At 40.7% G+C, this 20307-nt stretch overlaps 1 protein-coding gene across 4 annotated transcripts in view; it reads right to left on the minus strand.

Moving 5' to 3' along the window:
• NEB (nebulin) overlaps positions 1–20307 on the minus strand; it is a 247776-nt gene that overhangs the window by 50838 nt on the left and 176631 nt on the right. For all 4 annotated transcript variants that reach the window (XM_054478963.2, XM_054478962.2, XM_054478961.2 and 1 more), the window contains 18 exons: positions 19945–20058; positions 18825–19022; positions 18394–18498; positions 17664–17768; positions 16729–16836; positions 14637–14741; positions 13312–13419; positions 12645–12749; positions 12439–12543; positions 11357–11455; positions 10902–11012; positions 6449–6553; positions 5707–5811; positions 5359–5463; positions 3155–3259; positions 2887–2991; positions 2152–2256; positions 709–813 (listed from right to left, as the gene is read on the minus strand). In XM_054478963.2, the coding sequence (XP_054334938.1) occupies positions 709–813; positions 2152–2256; positions 2887–2991; positions 3155–3259; positions 5359–5463; positions 5707–5811; positions 6449–6553; positions 10902–11012; positions 11357–11455; positions 12439–12543; positions 12645–12749; positions 13312–13419; positions 14637–14741; positions 16729–16836; positions 17664–17768; positions 18394–18498; positions 18825–19022; positions 19945–20058 (1998 nt within the window). The remainder of the gene's footprint in view (positions 1–708; positions 814–2151; positions 2257–2886; positions 2992–3154; positions 3260–5358; positions 5464–5706; positions 5812–6448; positions 6554–10901; positions 11013–11356; positions 11456–12438; positions 12544–12644; positions 12750–13311; positions 13420–14636; positions 14742–16728; positions 16837–17663; positions 17769–18393; positions 18499–18824; positions 19023–19944; positions 20059–20307) is intronic.

The following is a 20307-nucleotide window of genomic DNA, read 5'->3' on the forward strand; positions in this document are numbered from 1 at the left end:
CTTATAGAAACCTGTGAAAAATCTGAAAATAGGAAATTAAATACAACTTTAACTATAAAACCATCCCAATGTTACAAAACCATCCAAACTAAATAAATTCATAGCTTGTTTATTTCAGCCATCTTGAGCTAAATTTAACTTAAATTATTGCAAAGATGGTTACAGGAAAGGCTGGATAAAATAGAAAGAAAAAATTTGGGTGCAAATGGATACTTCTGTGCACCAATATATGTGGGAGTAACAATGGCAATATCTTTGAAGCATGAATCACAACTATTCCTTTAGCATAGCTCTTCTAACAACTGACATTTTTGTGCCTTAGTAGAGGATACTAAATTAACCTTGAACTTCTGTGTCTTCCAAATCTACACAATATTCTATATAAGGGAGTTCTGCTGACAGTCAAGAAAATCCTTTACCTGCCTGGTATTGTCACCCGCAGGGCTTTGCTGCCCTGTGTTTGTGCAGAGGTGCTGAAGTTTGCGGGGCTCTCCCACCACTGAATGGTCCCTTCACTTGTTCTTGTTTGTAGTTTGGCAGAGCTTGTTGGATGGTTACATTATAGAGTCTTTTCCAAATCTTTAGTTAAAATGAAAACTTAGGATGGCTTTCCTGTCATTCTGTGTATTGGGCTTTAATTTAAAAAAAACTCTAAGACTTCTTTAGGGAATTGAATAGGCTTAATTGGAGCAGTTTATTCATACATACCTCATTCATCAATTGAGTTGCATACTTGAAATGCCTATTGATCGGAGAGTCGGCAACATACTTGAAATCTGACTTTGTCCTTTCAAATACTTCTTTATACTTATACTAGAAAAAACAGAACATGGTTACTTGACAGCAGGCTATGATTATCTTGAGAATGAGACATGCTGTTTATCATATGATATAATTGTGATAATTAATTCATAGAGCTAACACATATTCGATTGTTTGTTTTGAGACAGGGTTTCGCTCTGTTGCCCAGGCTGGAGTGCAAGGCACAGTCATAGCTCATTGCAACCTCTGCCTCCCAGTCTCAATCGATCTTCCCACCTCAGCCTCCCAAGTAGGTGGGACTACAGGTTGTACACCACCATGCCTGGCTAGTTTATGTATATTTTGTAGAGATGGGGTTTTGTCATGTTGCCCAGGCTGGTCTCATACTCCTGGGCTCAGGCTATCTGCCTGCCTTGGCCTCCCCAAGTGCTGGGATTACATGTGTAAGCCACAGATTCCAGCCAAGCTAACACATATTTACTGATTGTTTATTCTGCCTCCAAGGCAATGAAGGGTAGAACTGCCTAGATGTCTTGAAAACTAGCCCAAAAGTGGACACTACAAAAACACTTCCATTGAATGGATGCCAAATAGATTTATTTTCCATATTGGGCAAAAATTTAAATCAATGTCTAGTTTATTTCTATATATTATAATTATTATTTAACTTTGAAAGTATTTTCATGTGCACTTGAAGGTTTTTAGTACATTAATTTGAAGAGTTTTCCAGTAATTAATCAGATAATCATAATCTTCTAAGAGCAGGTGTGGGGTATAACCCATCTAGCATGCCACCTGTTTTTAAACAGCTTCATGAATTAGAATGGGTTTCACCATTCCACAGTGTTGTAACAAACAAAGAAGAATATGCCCTAGAATGAATTTGGCCCACAACATCTTCTTAGATGTTTTATTTACTATCTGGCATTTTTCAGGAAAAAGTTTGCTGGATCTTATTGTACAGCTCAAATGCAAGTGAATTGAATTGCTTTATATTGTAAACAGGAAAATGAGGCTATAAAAACTAGGTGGTTTGCCCCACGTCATACATTATTTGTGGATTAAAATAACCCCACTTTATATTGGCTGTCATATCAGCTTTAATAGGAGAAACCACCCAGAGACATATTAATACGGAGAGAGTTCTAGAAGAATCATGAGGGGTTGAACAGAGTTGATTTTTCATCAAATTCAAATAAATGCCTTCAGTCAATGAGGTTAAAACCCAAGAGTTTCCTAGGAGTGAACAACTAAGTATGTACTCAAACTATAAGCTCTAGAAGCCGTGATAGGGATGGAAACATGAAAGACTATTTCCTCAGTGCTAATTCTCTCTGGGTACAGGTATATGTCGAATGGATGAGGCCAATTCTCCTTGAGTATATATACCTTGCTGTAGAGAGTCTTGTTCTTTTCAGCCAGAGTGAAATCAGGGGTATCATAGGCATAGCAACCAATGCCTTTAAGCCAAGTCAGGTCTTCTTTATATTTTACCTGGGAAAAGAAGAACATCAAAGAGTTGTAAGAAGCCATCTCCAAACAGCAGTAAGTTAGTATCTATACAAGTGGAACAAACAGAAGCACTACCCCTTGAGGTATATGAAATAATAAAGTATTAAAACAATTATTTAAAAGACATTTTCAGTAATACTGACCTCTGGTATATTGTTTTATAACATATGGAAGTTTTCCATTTTTAATACTAATTAAAGCAATTCAAATTTAACAGGCATCCTAGAGAGTATATCATTAGCTTGGCAGCTATATTTTCACACACAGAGCTGAACTTTCTAAGTGAGCATTGTTATGTGTCTTAATTGCTTCATGAAGTTGTCACTTCATTGGATCAAAATAGGCTATTTCCTAGATGATATATATCACTTCCAGTCCTGTAATATGATATCATACATTTAGGAGAAAAATGAGGTTTATAAATTTGAATATATATTTCCTTCTCCCAAGTTGAAATTCACTCACTTAGCAATTGAGTTTTATGATTTAAACATCCACACACAAAATCTAAAATCTAGCCAAGGGTTTCTTCAGTTTTTATGCTGTGTATGATTTCAGAGCTTATATGGGAATATGAATTTATATGTGAAAATAGAAGATGTCAACACTCACATCACTGACTGCGTCAGTGACTGCTCGGTGGTGGAAATGCTCTGGACGATCAGGAATGGACCTCCAGATACCCAACTGGCTCATGTAGTTCTCCTTGTATTTTATCTGTTATAAAAAATACAAAGACAGCTGTAAGTCTTACCCAAAGTTAATGTAAATATGGCTTCTTTCTGGAGAATTGTAGAAGAGGGAGGTTGCTAAAAAATATATGTATATGTATATGGTGAGTTGTAGAGCCCAACACAAGTAGAAATATTTAGGGACATACTTTACTGATGTCATCTGTGACTTTGCGATGATAGACAATGTCTAGGGCATCTTTCACCGTGTGGTATTTCCCTTTGGTCTTTTGAAACGTTTCTTTGTAGCGTAGCTAGAAAGAGAAAAAGCACATGAATTACAAAAAAACTACCAAGTTAAATAATTGAGCTCTTTTAAGCTTGAACTCTCTTGTCTTCTTTCTGGTTTTCCCATGAATACATTTAGGAAAAATTTAAAAGCTTATTTCAGACCCTAGAAGAGAAAAAGAACACTAGGGAAAACTAATGAAATCCAAAGCAACTATGAAGTTTAACTGATCATAATGTATCAATCTTGGTTCACTGATCATGGCAAATCTATGATGGTGATATAGGTGTTAGCAACAGGAGGATATGGGTGTTCCCCTGGGTGTGGGGTATGTGATAACTCGTATAATTTCGATAAATCTAAGGCTACTTAAAATAAAAAGTTTAAATATAAAACACAAACCAAAAGTTCATTTGAGAGAAAAAAAAAAACCCCAAGCAAACAACATTGTTGAGCCCAAGATATGCTAATGTACATGGAAAAGGGAAAAAGGTTTAGCTTCTAACTCCTGGTATTAAAATGCCTTCTTCACTAAGCAGTCTTAAAACTTTATTTCATTATAATCTTTATCTTTGTGATATTTCAAGAGAAAACAGCTCTGATTCTAACCTGAGAATATCATAAATGATTCATCTAATCTACACAAGATGGGTGCTTCTCTGCACAACCTATTTTCAACGTCAAACAGTTCTTTTCTTTTGTGGTAACTGAGCAAGCACACAATGAAAGTTGTCTTTTCTTTGACTTTGTAATTTTGTTTTTTAGATGGATCATAAGATTGTTTAGATCTACTTGTGGGGCTAACCACGGTTAATACTGAATTAAATGCCAGATACTACCCTTGTTACATTAGACTATTGTAAAGATTAGAGTTATCAGAATTGCTACTGATAAAGCCCGAGGGATGGTGCTGTCCAGTGGGGCATGATGAATCCCAGGGCCAATTTCAATGTGTGGTCACCACTGTAAGATATTAATTCAGCTTGGCTCAAATAAATATTCAACATTAACTTTGAAGTGATAATGATGAAGGATGTCACAAGAAGACTAAAAATATCCTAGAAGGTAGTTTTTGAGGGGAGTATATGATTTTTTCCCAGCTTATATTTTAAGCACTAACTGGCATTGCCTTTTTCTAACTAGTAGGCTCTTCTCTGCTCCAAATAAAAATTCCTAACAAAATTATGGAACTGAGATATTGTTCACATTTGCTGTGCCTTCTCTTTTCTGCTTCGGGCTTACTGCAATTACCTTAAGATGCCTTGAAATCCTAGAGCTATGTTGCTAAGTTGAGGGGGTCATGAAGTTGGCTTGATTTTTGGCTCAGTTTAAGTCCCAACATGTCTAGTCCTCTAGGGGTGTGGCTCTGGTAATGGGTACAGTGAATTCCTGGTTGGACCCTGAGACACAAAACCCGTAAGGACTGGCTATTTACCTTGGATTCACTACTTCACATCTTCATTAACAGATTATTGACAGATTATTACCATTAAAAGGCAGCCTTGCCCTCGATTGTGTGATATGGAAAATGAACGTCTGTCCCCCCTAATTTTAACCACTGTGTCATGCATCATTCACATGATCTATATGCAATTAAGAGAAGAAAGGGAACAAACATTTTCTGAGTGTTAACTAGGAGCCCAGCAGCATGCTAGACACATATACATTATCTTGTTTGGTTTTATTTAATTATCACAATTCTCATTGTCATTCCACATATATGAAAAGAGACTCGGAAAAATTAGACAGATGATATAGAGTCATACAGCAGGCAAGTAACAGCATCAGGATTTGAATCCATGTCTGGCTGACTGCCAGACCATAATTTTATGGATAAGTAAATTAACTGTCAAGTATCCCCAGAAAATGCTACTGAAGAATTACAAGAAAGGGTCATATTTTTACTCAGGAGAGAATTGAGAAGAATAGGCTTCTGGTATCTCTCAGCTATTTTGCCTGACTAGTATTGTTTGGGCATTTTTTTTTTCTCCTTAAAAAAAAATGTGTTTTTTTCCCGGGCCATGATTTAGAACTATGGATATGGCTGAAATATGTTATGTTTCTTAGGTACTTCAACCTCAGCTCTCCCTATCACAACAGAAGAAAAAAGGAAGGGATGCATACATCACTGGCATTCCAGTAAGCCCTCTTGGCTCTGATGAGGATTGGCGTATCTGGAACCGGAGTGTACTTGTCCTTCATCTTTTCATATTGAATCTTGTACTTTTTCTGAGAAATAAATACAGAAGAGAGAGACAAGCTTAAGTGTCTTCCCAATTTACAACCAAGCCACAGGTCTTATGGAGGGCACAATGTGTTAGACACTTTAAGAGAATAGCCCTGCCTTTTGTGTTTTGATGATGCTGAGCACCATTTATAGTAATGAGCTCTCTGATCAGAGGTAGCAGGGGAAGGCTTTAACAAAGTATTTTTCCTTTTACCCAGTGCCTCAGTGCTGAATTCCCATCTTACCTCGCTGACCATGTCCTTCACGTCTTTAGCGTGCTTCAAGGCTGTGGTCTGGTTTCCAGCGTGATGATGGGGTCTCTCTTTGGTGGCAAGTTCAACATACAGATACTGAATAATAGAAGAAAGTGAGGTGTCATAGAGATAAAGCATTTAGTATTTAGCATTCAGTCCACTTCATTCATTTCTAACCATTCAGTAGGAAGGTGTTTGCTTACTGTCCTGATGTTTGTTTGCTTGTTTTTTTGTTATATGTGTTTCTGTTCATTTGTTTCTGTCTCATATTTGAAAACACATATACATACTCTGTTCTCTAATATGCCTACTGCTGAGTATGATCCAAGCAAAGCCATGTGATAAAGAATGCTAACAGAAGTGTGAGAGGATTCTGATAGACCCCTCAACGTATTTTCCCCTGATTTTTGCTTGACTGCATGAAATACAGCTTCGTTTGTCTGCGGATAACAGGAAGAGTCTATAGAATGATCAAACAATTATTTTCATTACTCCAAAACACAAGTTTTGTAACACTTAGGAAAGAAGATGTGGCATCCCTTGCCTGAGTAAAACACAACCATAATTATCATGGCCCGAAAGAGAACTGCTTCTTCAAGTGCAGTGTTAATGGGCATGAGGTTGCAGCCAGGACAACCAAGTGTGTGAGTCTGCCACTGGCCAGGTGGGGCCAGGCACATATAATAACCCCCTGTGATGCCCGAGTGGCAGGTTTATGAACCTCTGAGCTTACCTGACTCTGAAGCTTCTGCCCTCGCTTGGCTCTTAAAAGATCAGGAGTATCAGGAACTGAAGTGAAGACTGACTTCTGCTTCTTGCCTGCAGCTCTGTAGACCAGCTAGACATAAACCAAGTTATCACCATCATTTCTGTTTCATGGGCATGTTATGTTCTCTGCAGATGCCTTCCCTGCTTTTACATAGAAAAGGCAGGAGCCCTCCCACTGCAACGACTACAGTTTCTTCCCAATAAACCAACCTTTTATTTACCTCCTCCACCCTCCTTTTCTTTTTTCCCCTGTGTCAAAACAAGAAACATTCTCTAGCCTATCCAAAATTCAAGACTCCTGCTGTGTTCTTGGTCCCATTTGCAGTTGTCCCTTCTAGTACCCTATTCCAGCAATTGTCTCCATCTCCTCTGTATCTTCCACCCTTCCTGTTTTCCCAACCCCCTCTCTTCACCTGCAAACAGACTCAAGACCTCCCGTCATTAATTAAGCCTTTTCCAGTCTCTAGCCAATGGCCTTCATTCTTCTTTTCTCAGCCAAGTTGCCTGTGTTTCTTCTTTGCCTCTCTTTTGATTAATTTCTCAAGACCATAGTTTGGCTCCCACCTACCCACATCAATGAAGTCACACTCATTGAGACTACCAAGAACTTCATGATTGCCATGAACACTTCTCTGTAGCAACTGAAGCTGCTCAGTGTTTCATTCCTGAAAACTCTCTTCTCTGGCGTCTGTTCCACCATTCTTCCCTAGGTGGCCTCCTGTCTTTTAGACCTCCTCATCAGCCTTCCTCTGGTTCTGCCCTCATGCAAAGGCTGCTGTTAGCTGGGGTGAAGGATTGGCCCCTTTCACCCAATACATTCTCCCGGGGTGATCTCATCTGTACCTGTGATCTCAAGCATCACTTTGAGATTGATGACTTCCAAATCTACATATCCAGTGTCTTTCCTGAGCTCCAGACCCAAGTTTTTTACAACTTTCTGAATTTAGGTGATTTACCATGTTCAATATATAATTCTTTATATTGCCTCTATCTCAAATTGCTGCTTCTCCTATTTTCTCTATTTTGCTCAATGACTCGTTGATATCCCAGTTACTCAGGCCAGAAACTTGGGGGAGTCATCCTAGGCTCCTCCCTTATTCCTACATCAAAATGGTTGTGAATCCTGGGCTCCTCACTGTATGATATTCCTGAAATCTGATTCTTTGCCAACACCTCTGCCCTAGTTCAGCCTTCCATCTTATTTTCTACATGTCAAAACCACCTGCTCAACTCCTCTATTGGACCACCCCATATGAGTCACCCATCTTTCAAAAGTCTGAGACACATATTTTCTTAATGCTCAAATCTATTCTTCATAGAAATAATTCTTCAATGATTTTTCATAAAGTCCAAGGTCATTTATATAACACCTACAAGTCTTTATAACCTGGCTCCAACCTATGTTTCTATAATAGCTTCATTTCCCAGCATCCTTCCACACCCTCCATGTGCTATGTAAACTAGTCCCAGTTACTGGAACTCATTATGGCTGCTTTCACAGACTGTCTTTCCTGCCTTGAATATTCTTCTCCCTCTTATTTGCCTGGAAAACTCCAAGAGTCCATGCTGTCTTGACTGTTCCTATATAAGGCCATTTATCACACCAATGCCTGTTTCTTCTCCAAGACTAGGGCACAGCAGTTCAGTGGTACGATCCTTTCATCAACTAGAGCTCAGACAAAGGGCCTAAAAAATAATAGTTGCCTAATAAATGTTGAAGGAATTTAATATAATGAGGCAAATGAGAAAGAACCAATGGATACCAAATAAATTCTAATCATGGATATAAATACCAGTTGAACAGATAAAACATAAGAAACAAACACACACACGTCAATTTCTTTAAATCTGAATTATATACGACTGCAAGTTAAAACAAAATGTTAGTTGTGTGTTTGGGGCTGTTTTTTTCATGTTACTATTGAAAGAGATAAACTAAATGAAAACTTAATGTTTCTTCCAAGCTAAATTTTGAGTAAAGTAAATCAACAACTCTTAGAATTTTATGGTTAAAAGGAGCTCAAATCATCATTTAGTCCAGTTCTTCAGTTTAGGAAATTAGGGTGCTAAAGTTGTGAATTACATAAGATCATATAGCTAATTGGAAGTGAATCTGGGACTAAAACCCAATTCTTCCCTGCAATTTTTTTCTTATTTTTAAATTTTATTTATGTATTTATTTTTAGAGACAGGGTCTCACTATATTGCCCAGGCTGGCCTCAAACTCCTGCACTTCAGTCATCCTCCAGTCTCAGCCTCCCAAGTAGCTAGGACAATAGGTATGTACCACTGTGCTTGGCCTGTATGCCATTTCTAGAATTATACATTTCACTGTGTATTATATTTCCCCTGTACTTAGGTATGCATTGCTTATGCTTCTTGGGACAACGTCCCTGCTTCCTAGTACTACAAATGTGTATATGTCAAGAATCTATACAATTGAAAACTCAAAAGTCAGTAACTTCTTTTGGCCATCACACTTTTTACTAACTCAATGTTTTCCAAACTTTCCTGATATTAACCCTCCCCCCACCTCCACAGTTCTTATTAAAAACAGACTCGTAGGCTGTCTCCCAACCCTTCTAAATTCAGGGGAGTGGCTTGGATCAGCATTTTATCAAGCCTGGGTCATTCTTATGGAGAGGTAAATGTGGTGCAAACTGCTCCACTGAAAAATATCCATTCTTCTTCCTCAGTGCTGATGCGCAACTTGCCCAAAATCCCTCTGGGAATTGGGAAGAGGAGAAACTAAACTTTTAGATAATTCTGAACCCAGAAAGCCAAAAAGAGTAAAGGTATTTCAGAGTTATCTTTACTGTGAAGCACTATAAGTTACCAATTTTTTTTTTTATTATTATTTGGTAGCTGGAGGAGAGATGTGGTGCGGTGGTTTTCAACACAGGCTGCATATTATTAAACAGAATCTCTATGGAGCATCTAAAAGTGTATAGATGCCCAGACACAGAGAATCAGAGTCTGGTGTGGAACTAGGGGTCAGGGCCCTCTCTGGGTGGTTTTTAAATATTCCACAGGTGATTCTCATACTGAGCCAGAGTGGAAAAGCACAACTTTACCAGGATAAAAATAACGTAAGCATTCCAGTCTGACTGCGAGCACTGGCTGAAATAACACAGTGAAGCTTTTAGGAAAGCAAATTGGCTCAATGTTGCATTTGCAAAAGCTGAAGAGTTAGTCATCCTCTGTCTCTGGCTCACTAAGTATAGTATAGGAAGCTGCATATCCCTCCACTGAGGGTGACATTTGGTATTTCAGGGCATCGCTGAGAGCCTAAGATTCCTAATCAACAGCCATCAGAGCTACTGAGAAGGATGAAATGGCCTGGAAGCCAATGCTCAGCTGGGTGAAGCCACAATACAGAATGGTGAATGCACAAACTGATGAATGGAGCTACAATACCAGAGTGACAGTAGAATGAGAATGGCCAACTGACCTATAAGAAGAGCAACTATTTACACTTGTGAATTGCCCTTTGGCAAACATGTACATCTATTATGGCCAAGGCACTATGGGACACACGTAAATAACATGGGGTCCAATCATCAAGGAACCAACACTCTAGGTGAGAAACTCAGATCTACTCACAAATAACTGCAATATATCAGGAGCCTCAATGACAGATGAAAATGAAACTAAGTAGTCTGAATTTTACTGAATGGTCAGCAGAGCAGGGAGCCACTGAATACTTCTCCAATGGCACTGCCATGCTCAGGGCTCCTGATAGCAGGAATTAAAGAGAAAGAAAATTTTGAAATAAGTTTAAAGACAACAAAAATAATAAGTAAGAAGGTCTTTCTAGGCCAGGCGCGGTGGCTCACGCCTGTAATTCCAGCACTTTGGAAGGCCGAGGCGGGCGGATCACCTGAGGTTGGGAGTTCGAGACCAGCCTGGCCAACATGGAGAAACCCCGTCTCTACTAAAAATACAAAATTAGCCAGGCGTGGTGGCGCATGCCTGTAATCCTAGCTACTCTGGAGGCTGAGGCAGGAGAATCGCATGAACCCAGGAGACAGAGGTTGCAGTGAGCCGAGATTGCGCCATTGCACTTCAGCCTGGGCAACAGGAGCGAAACTCCATCTCAAAAAAAAAAAAAAAAACAAAAAAAAAAAAGGTCTTTCTAATCTATAAAATCATGCAAAACCCCTCATCAGCCCTAGACATAGGAAGAGCAAGTATGAATATCCTTATCTTACCAAAAGGGGGCAAAATAAGTAAACTGAGGTAAAGTGCAGTTGGTTGACTTGCTTAGACATAGTAGCCATTCCACAGTTAAGGGGCAAATATTTTACCTGCCGCAGTTGCCTGAACAGCGATCACTAGGGGAACTAAGAACCTTGTGGAGTAATTCAGTTTGTACAGGTCAATTTGGTTGGTTGCAGTGACAAGTAAAGTGTCCTTACCTCACTCAAATGTGTCTTCAGTTCTTGCACTTTTCTGTATTCTGGAGTGTCAAGCACCACTTTGTATTTGTCTCGCATCTTCCTTGCCTTATCAGTGTATAGGTAATTAGACTTAAAAAAAAAACAAGAGAAATACAAGTTGATTAATCATTTAAGGGATTCATGTCATGTTGTCTTTCAAATGTCTGGCATGTGTAAGCTGAACAGGGCTTTCATGTGTCCTGGATGTCTTCCCAGGCAGGAGCAAAAACAATTGTCATTTAACTAAGCTCAGCACCTTTCATAGGAGGCACAGATCACATTAAGCAGGTGATAATCTGCTCAAGTGAGTTAATGATAAATTTCTCCTTAAAAGTAGCTGCAGGCTAAGATCCCTTCTGCCTAGCCCTGGAGGCTGGTGATGGGGGCATCCAGCTGTGCGGGGGTAATTATGCATTGTGGTGATGTGCACTCACCCAGAGCTTCCGCAGGTGCCGGGAGCGGACCATGTCAGGAGTGTCATACAGGAAGCAGCCAAATCCCTTCAGGACCTGCAAGTCCTCTTTGTATTTAATCTGAGAGGCAAACACAGAAATATAGCTGGTCATAAGCAAATGTAAATCAGGAAACACAAAAGATGGAGTAGCAACACTTCCTAATTACTGTATGTTTCATTTTGGTTCATCTACTTTTTTTTTTTTTTTTTTGAGACAGAGTTTCATTCTTGTTGCCCAGACTGGAGTGCAATGCCAAGATCTTGGCTCACTGCAACCTCCGCCTCCCGAGTTCAAGCGATTCTCCTGCCTCAGCCTCCCTAGTAGCTGGGATTACAGACGTACATCATCATGCCCGGCTAATTTTTGTATTTTTAGTAGAGACGAGGTTTCACCATGTTGGCCAGGCTGGTCTGGAACTCCTGACCTCAGGTGATCTGCCCACCTCAGCCTCCCAAAGTGCTGGGATTACAGGTGTGAGCCACCATGCCCGGCCAGTTCATCTACCTTGTACTCTTTGTTTACTTGCACCCAAATAAGTCATGGTTTTTTTCATTTAAGTCTCTAGCCCTGAGCTGAGGAGAGAACACTGCTATTATTTTATTACTATAATACTGATTGGAGAAAAGAACAAATTGAATGGATTGGTCTTTTAGGAGGAGAGAACATACAAGGAGAATGAAAAAAATGGCAGCAAGAAGTTGCTAACGGGGTCAGAGTAGGGATGAGTGAGAGGAAAATACTCAACATGACCTGGGACAGAGGCCACATAGGGAGTTAGGGAGTGAGGAGTTGGAATGATTCCGCATTGAATGTAGAATGGTGGTCACTGAGTGATCAAGAATGATGGCAATTCTCTCTTTCCCAAGTGGTCCTCTTATTACTGTTTCCATAGCTGTAGAATTGTGGCATCCTCCTCCCACAGTCTTACCTCCAACTTGTACTCTTTGTTTAGAAGTGCTTATCAGAAAAGGCTGTTCAAAGACCACTGATTGTTTTAACTGCTGAAAGCAAGCCTGCGTCTTGGTAAGACTACTCCAGAAAGACCCCTATGAGATGCTTACATCACTGGTGATGTCTCCTACATAGCGGCAATGGATCACTTGGGGTGTGTATGGCAGAGAGATCATGTGGCCCTGCATCTTGAAGAAGTCTGATTTGTAGATCAACTAAAGAAAAAAAAAATACCCCAAAACACATGTATTAGCGACCGAATGATTGACATTCACCCCTAGTCTCTACTCCCTGTCTTTCCTAAGAAAATACCCACCTCACTGACAGCCTCTTGTGTCTTCTTGACTTGGCGGATCTCAGGGGTATCAGGAGTTGTATGGATCTTGTCTTTCAGTTTGTGGTACAATTCCCGATACAGTCTCTACGTTGGAGGAAATATCATTACAGGCATTTAGTAGGGGATGACGAAGGCATCTACTGACTAATCAAGAATAAAATATTTTACATAAGGAAGAGGGGAGGAAATATCAAGGATATAGAAAATGATTGAGATTAGGAAAAAAGGAGAAAATGAGAGTTATTTCATTTAGGTGAAGAATTCTGAGCACAAAGCCTTCCACTTTCTATCAGATGGTTGCATAGTAGGATCAGGTATGCAAACCAACAGTTGGTGTAGAAAACCAGGATCATGAGTCAGACTAAAATGCAACCTTATTAAAGATTTTTGAATATAAATGTCAAAGAAGAAATTAATTCTTTAGAAAAGTTTTGCATCATAATCTATGGAACCGAGTCTCTCCAAGGCATTACCAAATACAAAAACCACTACCAAGAAATATCAGTATCAAAATGTGACAATAAGGACCTTTTTCGTTTTTGCTGGTATGTAAGTTTACAACTGAAATACAATTCTTAATGCATTTCAAACAAAGCCATGGCTATTGAAACTCAATAAGTCTCTTGGAAAATCAGCATTCAGGTACCTCGCTGGTAACATTGTTGACTCTCCGGACGTGGACAAATGGAACATCTTTGGGGCCAAGTGTATACCCATATGCCTTGGTGTGTTCATAGGCTTCTTTGTACTTGAACTGCAAAAGCAAAGTCAGAATGAGATCAATGACGGGTAAACAAGGAGCAACATTACATTTCTCCAAATAGAAAAGAGATGTCACCTTTGTTTGAAAAATTGCTCTTTTTAAGGATTAAGTATGAAGAAAAGTCATTGACAAAATTTCAATATTAATCTAGGCCTTGAAAATTATGGGTTGGAAAATAAAACCAGGCCCAGAAAAGAATAAAATTCAACCTTGCCTAGGTGAAATCTGTTTGTAGGGAGGTATGCAAAATGCCAGAGAAAAATCTTTATTTTTAGCCCCAATGTGGCTAGAAAATTAGAAAATACAAAGAAGAAACAAGAGAATGTATTTAAGACTGACGAATAGCTTTGTGGACTGATTTTAACCAACCATTTTAACACATCCTTTAGGTGTTAGATTATTAAATCTGTGACTGTCTACTTTGGAAGTACATTATTGAGCCACAGGTTATTGGGTCCTTTCTGGCCACCAGGTTTGATTCCCAGGACTATGAAGGGTAGCACGGAGGGAAAGCTTACTATTCCACCAGTGGCTGTTTGTGGTCTGCAGGCCAGACTTACTGGGATGGCCACAATTTCCCTAAGCCTTCCCTATGGGGTAAATGCATCAAGTCCCAGTTGAGTACTTGTAAAAAGTGGAGAAGGGCAACATGAGGGTCATCATTTGAGCAAGCTACAGGTAGTAAGAGCCTATCTACCCCTCTAGCCTTCTATGAACTGGGCACAGAGGATAAGTAGTGAGCTAAATATCAGCCAGCAGCTAGGCAAGAAGCCTTCTTTTCAAAGGAACACATGGTGATGTTATATCTGCTGCAGTGAAACAGAGCAGAAGGAAGACAATACTATCACCACACCTCAGTAGTATATGTGTGAAGTTGCATTTCCAGTAAATGGCTTGGGATGATTCAGGGTGCATCTGTGCTAAGTAAGGCCAGCAGAAGTAGAGGCCTCATGACAGCCATGGGCCCTCAGCCAAGGCTCCCACGAACATCCTGTTCTAACCCACGGGGCTACCCAGGCACTGCTGAATTGCAGAAGCGATCAATTGCACAGCACCCCTCAAAAATATGCTATCTCTCCTCTCCAGCTCCCATCATTCAATCAGGTTGAACCCTTAGGGTGAGACTGGAGGATTAGAACAGGCTATTAATTAATATGAGTCTCCTGCCACCCCACCTTCAGACCCATCTCAATGAGGAGACCACTCACATAACTGCTCATGTAACGGGTGTCCTTGATGTGTTTGAAGTGAGGAGTGTCACCTGGAAGCCTATATCCAGTGGGCAGGGTGCGTAGGCTGGTTTTGTATAGATTCTGCCGGAATGAGGAAGAGCAGGTTAAATGACATCGAGCATCAAGTAACTGATCTCAGCTTAACAAATCACATATAGCTCATGTTACGTTTTTGACTAGATACTTAATACACTTACGCTAACTGAATTGATTTCAGGAAAGAAATACATTCTAAGAGTCATAAAATGAGTCAGATTACTCTTCACCTATTGTTTTGGAAAAATAGAACAATGAGTGAAATGGTTTATTGAAAGTAGTTCCTCACCAGGTGTGGTAGCTGATATCTGTAATCCCAACACTTTGGGAGGCCAAGGCAGGAGGATTGCTTAAGGTCAGGAGTTGAGACCAGCCTGGACAACATAGCAAGATCTCACCTCTACAAAAAATGTTAAAATTAGCCAGGCATAGTGGCGTGTACCTGTAGTCCCAGCTACTTAAGAAGCTAAGGTGGGAGGATCACTTGAGCCCAGGAGTTTGAGATTGCAGTGAGCTGTGATTGCACCATTGCACTCCCACCTGGGAGACAAAGGAGACCCTGTCTCCAAAAAAAAAAAAAAAAAAAAAACAAAAAAACTAATTCCTCTATGCTTCCGAACATATGCCCAGTTGGCTATATGGCATCTAGCAAGAATTTGGGAAATGCAGAGAAGACAGGTACCCAAGGGTCACCTCTGCCATTACTCCATCCTCAGGTGATGATATGCAAGCCATCACGAAGATATAGCCAGGCACATGTTTGTATTACCCTCTCCTGCCCCCTCCAAACACAGTGTGTTGACATCAGGCCATGAAGAAGTCAGGATGCACGTGTTCATGGCAGAAAGGGAGGACACGGAGGAGTGTCTGTCTGTGACCTTAAATACTCTGTGTCTTGGAGTTTAGGATTAAGAATTACATTTAAAATATGAAAAACAAAATTATTTTTATTTTTGAGACAGGGTCTCACTCTGTCACTCAGACTGTATCACAGTGGCACCATCACAGTTCACTGCATCCTTGACCTCCCTGGGCTCAGGTAATCTTTTCACCTCAACCTCCCAAGTAGCTGGGACCACAGATGCATGCCACTATGCCTGGCTAATTTATTTATTTTTGTATTTTTGTTCAGACAGGGTTTCACCATGTTGCTCAGGCTGGTCTCGAACTCCAGGCTCAAGCTATCCGCCTGCCATGACCTCCTAAAGTGCTGGGATTACAGGCATGAGCCACTGTGCCTGGCCAAAATTATTATTATTATTATTATTTGAAACGGAGTTTTGCTCTTGTTGCCCAGGCTGGAGTGCAATGGCGCGATCTCAGCTCACTGCAACCTCCGCCTCCTGGGTTCAAAAGATTCTCCTGCCTCAGCCTCCCAAGTAGCTGGGATTATGCATGCACTACCATGCCTGGCTAAATTTTTGTATTTTTAGTAGATACGGGGTTTCACCATGTTGGCCAGGCTGGTCTCGAACTCCTGACCTCAGGTGATCTGCCCGCCTCAGCCTCCCAAATTGCTGGGATTACAGGCATGAACCACCGCACCTGGCCCAAAATTATTTTTAATACTCAAGATGGGAAATAACATGAAAAGTTGAGACCAAATCAGCACCATTGGGTAACACAGAATAGGCAGGTTAAATATGCAGGTGGGATCCAGGTTCTTTCTCTTCTGAATTCCAGCAACAATTTCTAGTTCATCTTTTATTGAGGTTAAAGGCCTTGTCTCTGTTATCTTGATTTTCAGCTTTTTGAAAGCAGAGAATGTATATTGGCTTTCTTCTTTGTAACTTGTAAATATTGCTAAAACATGCCCATTATCATGCCCATTATGTTGGTTTGATTGCTCCATAGGGGGATCCTGGCAGCTAGGAGGGAAGATAGATTATGCTCTGTGTTTTTGTTTTTTCACCTCATGTGAATGGAACAGCATTTATACAAGGTCAGGTCAAGAGGAAGCAAGCTCAGCTTGCTTCCACAGAGGTTGACGGAATGGATTTCTGCTGGGCACTCTCAAGTTCTCACTGCTCACCGAACTCTGGAGCTTGTATGCATGAAGGGCCCGGTCCAGATCCACGGTTTTAGTAGTTGGAGCCACTTTGCCTCTGACACTGTGCACATAGTCATAGTGGTAGACAGCCTGGTGCAGAAAGAAGCATTGTTAGAAGCAAAGAGAATGGGAACCCAGGTCCCTCTTTAAAAAAAATAATGGTAGCCTGCTTCCCTTTGCCTGGAGAACTCATCTGACATATTACTGTGGCTTGTCCAATAGGATCAGAGCCAGTGTGTGGACACTCACACTGAGAAACAGAAGAGATGGCCCAGGCACAAGAAGAGGAAGGGTGGGCATTTTACCACTAGAAGTTCCAAAATAATAGGTCTCAATGTTTGCACTCACTAGCGGGATCTGATAATGACTTATCAACCTGTGGAGTTAATAAAGAAAGAGCAGCTTTGTGCCTACCCTGCTTGCTCTGTGTCAGGCATCATAGTGGGCGCTTCCTTACGTCCCCATTTTATGCATCAGAATGGGAGGCTCACATGGATTAAGTGCTTTTCATAAGCCTTATAGATAATGTGTGGTAGAGGTGAGACTGCACTCCACAACTCTAACTCCAGAGCCTGCTTGCTTCTTATTCTACCATAGTTGGCTCTAATTTATTAAATGGCCTAGACAGAAATAAACTTGCTATGACACAGGGCACAAAAAACAACTTTGGAAGTGCTAAGGCATAAAGTTACTTCATAGACTCGGATCACCTACAACTTCACCCCAGAAAACTGCTTGAACGCATCAGGTTTCAGGAAACAACAGCCAGCAGCATCTTCAGTGCTTTCAAACGTACCAACTCTGGTTTCCCAGTTAGAAAGGACTTGGCACTGCCCGGTCTATGGTTTTTGCCACCTCTGCTTGGGTGGTGGCCCTGCTTTATTACTGTCCACTTAACTTCCTCAGGGAGCACTTACGTCACTTAGCTGTTTCCCACTTTTGACAGCCTGCACGTAGACTGGTGTATCTGTGACAAGCTTGTAGTCATTTCTTGTTTTCAACATGTGAGCTTTATACTTGATCTGCCAAGAGGAAGAAAACAAGCCCATGTTGGACCATTCCTTATGCTTGAAACTGCTGGTTTTCATAGAGGATTTGGTTGCTTTTAACTCATGAGATTTATATTCATCAGCACTTACTCAACAGACCGAGATGCATTTGAATTTTATAACAGTGTAACCAACACTTATATGGGGCTTCTAGAGTCTTCTAGGACACTTGATAACTACTCTTCTAGGAAAGTTGAAGCTTTCTTACTGAAATCCTCATTACAGTATTTAATTTGCGTGGCAAATCCTCTCTTTACAAAATAGAGCTTGTCTATAGCATTGCAAACACTAACAAATGACACTTTCCTAAAATGACAATTAAGTGCTTGTTAATATATCCAAAATAGCCTAAAACGTAGAAAGAGAAGACGCTGGTCCCTTCTCCACCAGAGGATGATGGCACACCTGGACTGCACTGTTTAATAAGAATGCCATATGCCTTCCTGAGAGACGGTTGCTCTGCTCCTAGCATCTTTCTCCAGCTCAGACACCCCCCAGAGCTGGCCTGTGACAATGTCCCTATTTTATATAACCTCCTCTTAACTCTAGACTATGGAGAAATGGAAATATACTAAAGAACAAAACAAGGCAAACTCACATCATCACGTAGATCATAAGCATGCTTGGCATGGAGGATTTCAGGAGTGTCCCAGATGTAGCAACCAATGCCTTTCAGCCAGTTGAGGTCATCCTTGTATACAATCTAGAGGATTTTGATAGAGAGGATCAGAAAAAAAAAATTGACCATAATAACTTTAACACTAAAAAGAGAGATGCATTCTAGACTCAGAAGCCTTTGTGGAATGAGGAGCAAAGGCATTATGCAAAGAGGCTCAGGGGAGCCACAGAAACATGTGTACACAGAGCCCTGCTTCCAGAGACAGCTCTGAAGTCAAGTCAGACAAATGGACATACAGGGAAGAGATAGTGGAAAAAGGCTAAAGTAAAGAAATGGGTGAGTTTGCTGCTCTTCTGGGTGGGGCCGTGGGGCAGGGCCGTGGAGGGGTCCTTCTTAAGTCACAGGCTTACATCGCTGATCTGATCTGTGACTTTCCTGACGTGATCATTGACTTGCAAGTCGGGGTGGCAAATCCATTCATGGAGGTGCAGGCGGTAATCAATCTCACTGACTTTCTTCTGAGAATCCTTGGCAGTAACCATCTCTACCATGTCGGGCACGATGTGGATTTTCATCTTGTTCTTTTCATAAACTGATCTGTACAGGCGCTGTAAAGTTAAAATCACATGCCAGTTATACAGGAAATTGTGCCAAGGCATCATGGCCATACATGAGAAGTCAGGCTAACCAACTCACAGTGAACAGTTGGGGGCAGGGCGGTGACTGGTATTTTCTGACATTTTCTATAGATTTATACCAAGGGAAATTTTTAAAAAATAAAGCATTATAGCTGAAATAATGTGTAGCTTCTTTACATGTGCACAGTCAGTGTCATATGCATTGGTAAATAGAAAATGTTCGGGCTGGGCATGATGAATCACACCTGTAATCCCAGCACTGTGGGAGACTGAGGCAGGAGAATCGCTTGAGCCCAGGAGTTTGAGACCAGAGTGGGCAACATAGCGAGATTCCAATCGCTATAAAAAAAAAAAAAAACCTTAGCTGGGTGTGGTGGTGCATGCCTGTAGGCCCAGTTACTCAGCAGGCTGAGGTGGGATGATTCCCGGAGCCCAAGAGGTAGAGGCTTGCAGTGAGCTGTGATTGCACCACTGCCCTCCAGGCAGGGCAACAGAGTGAGACCTGTCTTAAAAAAAAAAAAAGAAAAGAAAAGAAAAAAAAGTTCCTATTAATAATACATGGCTATTTTACTTGACTTAAATTTGAAGTAAGGTCTTTGGAGTTACCCTCATGTGTTACATAACAATGTTTCAGTCAAAAGATTATAATGCTGTGTTTTTACTGTACCTTTTCTATGTTTAGATACACAAATACTTGCCACTGTGTTACCGTTGCCTACAGTATTCAGTACAGTAACATGCTATACAGGTTTGTAGTCTAGGAGCAATAGGCTATCCCATCTAGGATGTGGAAGTGCATTCTATGATGTTAGCACAACAATGAAATCACATAATGAGCGGCGCGTTTCTCAGAATGTATCCTAGTCGTTAAGGGGCGCATGACTGTACTTACATCGATATTAAGCTTGCCAACTCGGAGGCACCGTGCTGTGTTCGGATCATCGTCAACACTTCTTGGTAACGTATAAAGAGCTTTGAACTTTTCATATTCTTCCCGATATTTGATCTATAGAGAATAAGTAGAAAGGAAGAAACAGTTTTAGAGAGTAATGGATTTATATTATTAAAACAGCATAAGATTTAATGGGAAAAACCTGACTCTGAGATCCACCCAGCGTTGGGGACAACACTTCTCTGAACTCATTTCCCCACCTATACAGAGAGATACAGCAGTAGCGCCTGCCATGGGGTTATCGTGTGGCTTAAATCAGACTGTATCAAAAGTACTTTTAAACCATAGAGCACTATGAAATTT

Source organism: Pongo pygmaeus, chromosome 11 (assembly GCF_028885625.2).
Source record: "Pongo pygmaeus isolate AG05252 chromosome 11, NHGRI_mPonPyg2-v2.0_pri, whole genome shotgun sequence".
Classification (NCBI taxonomy): domain Eukaryota; kingdom Metazoa; phylum Chordata; class Mammalia; order Primates; family Hominidae; genus Pongo; species Pongo pygmaeus.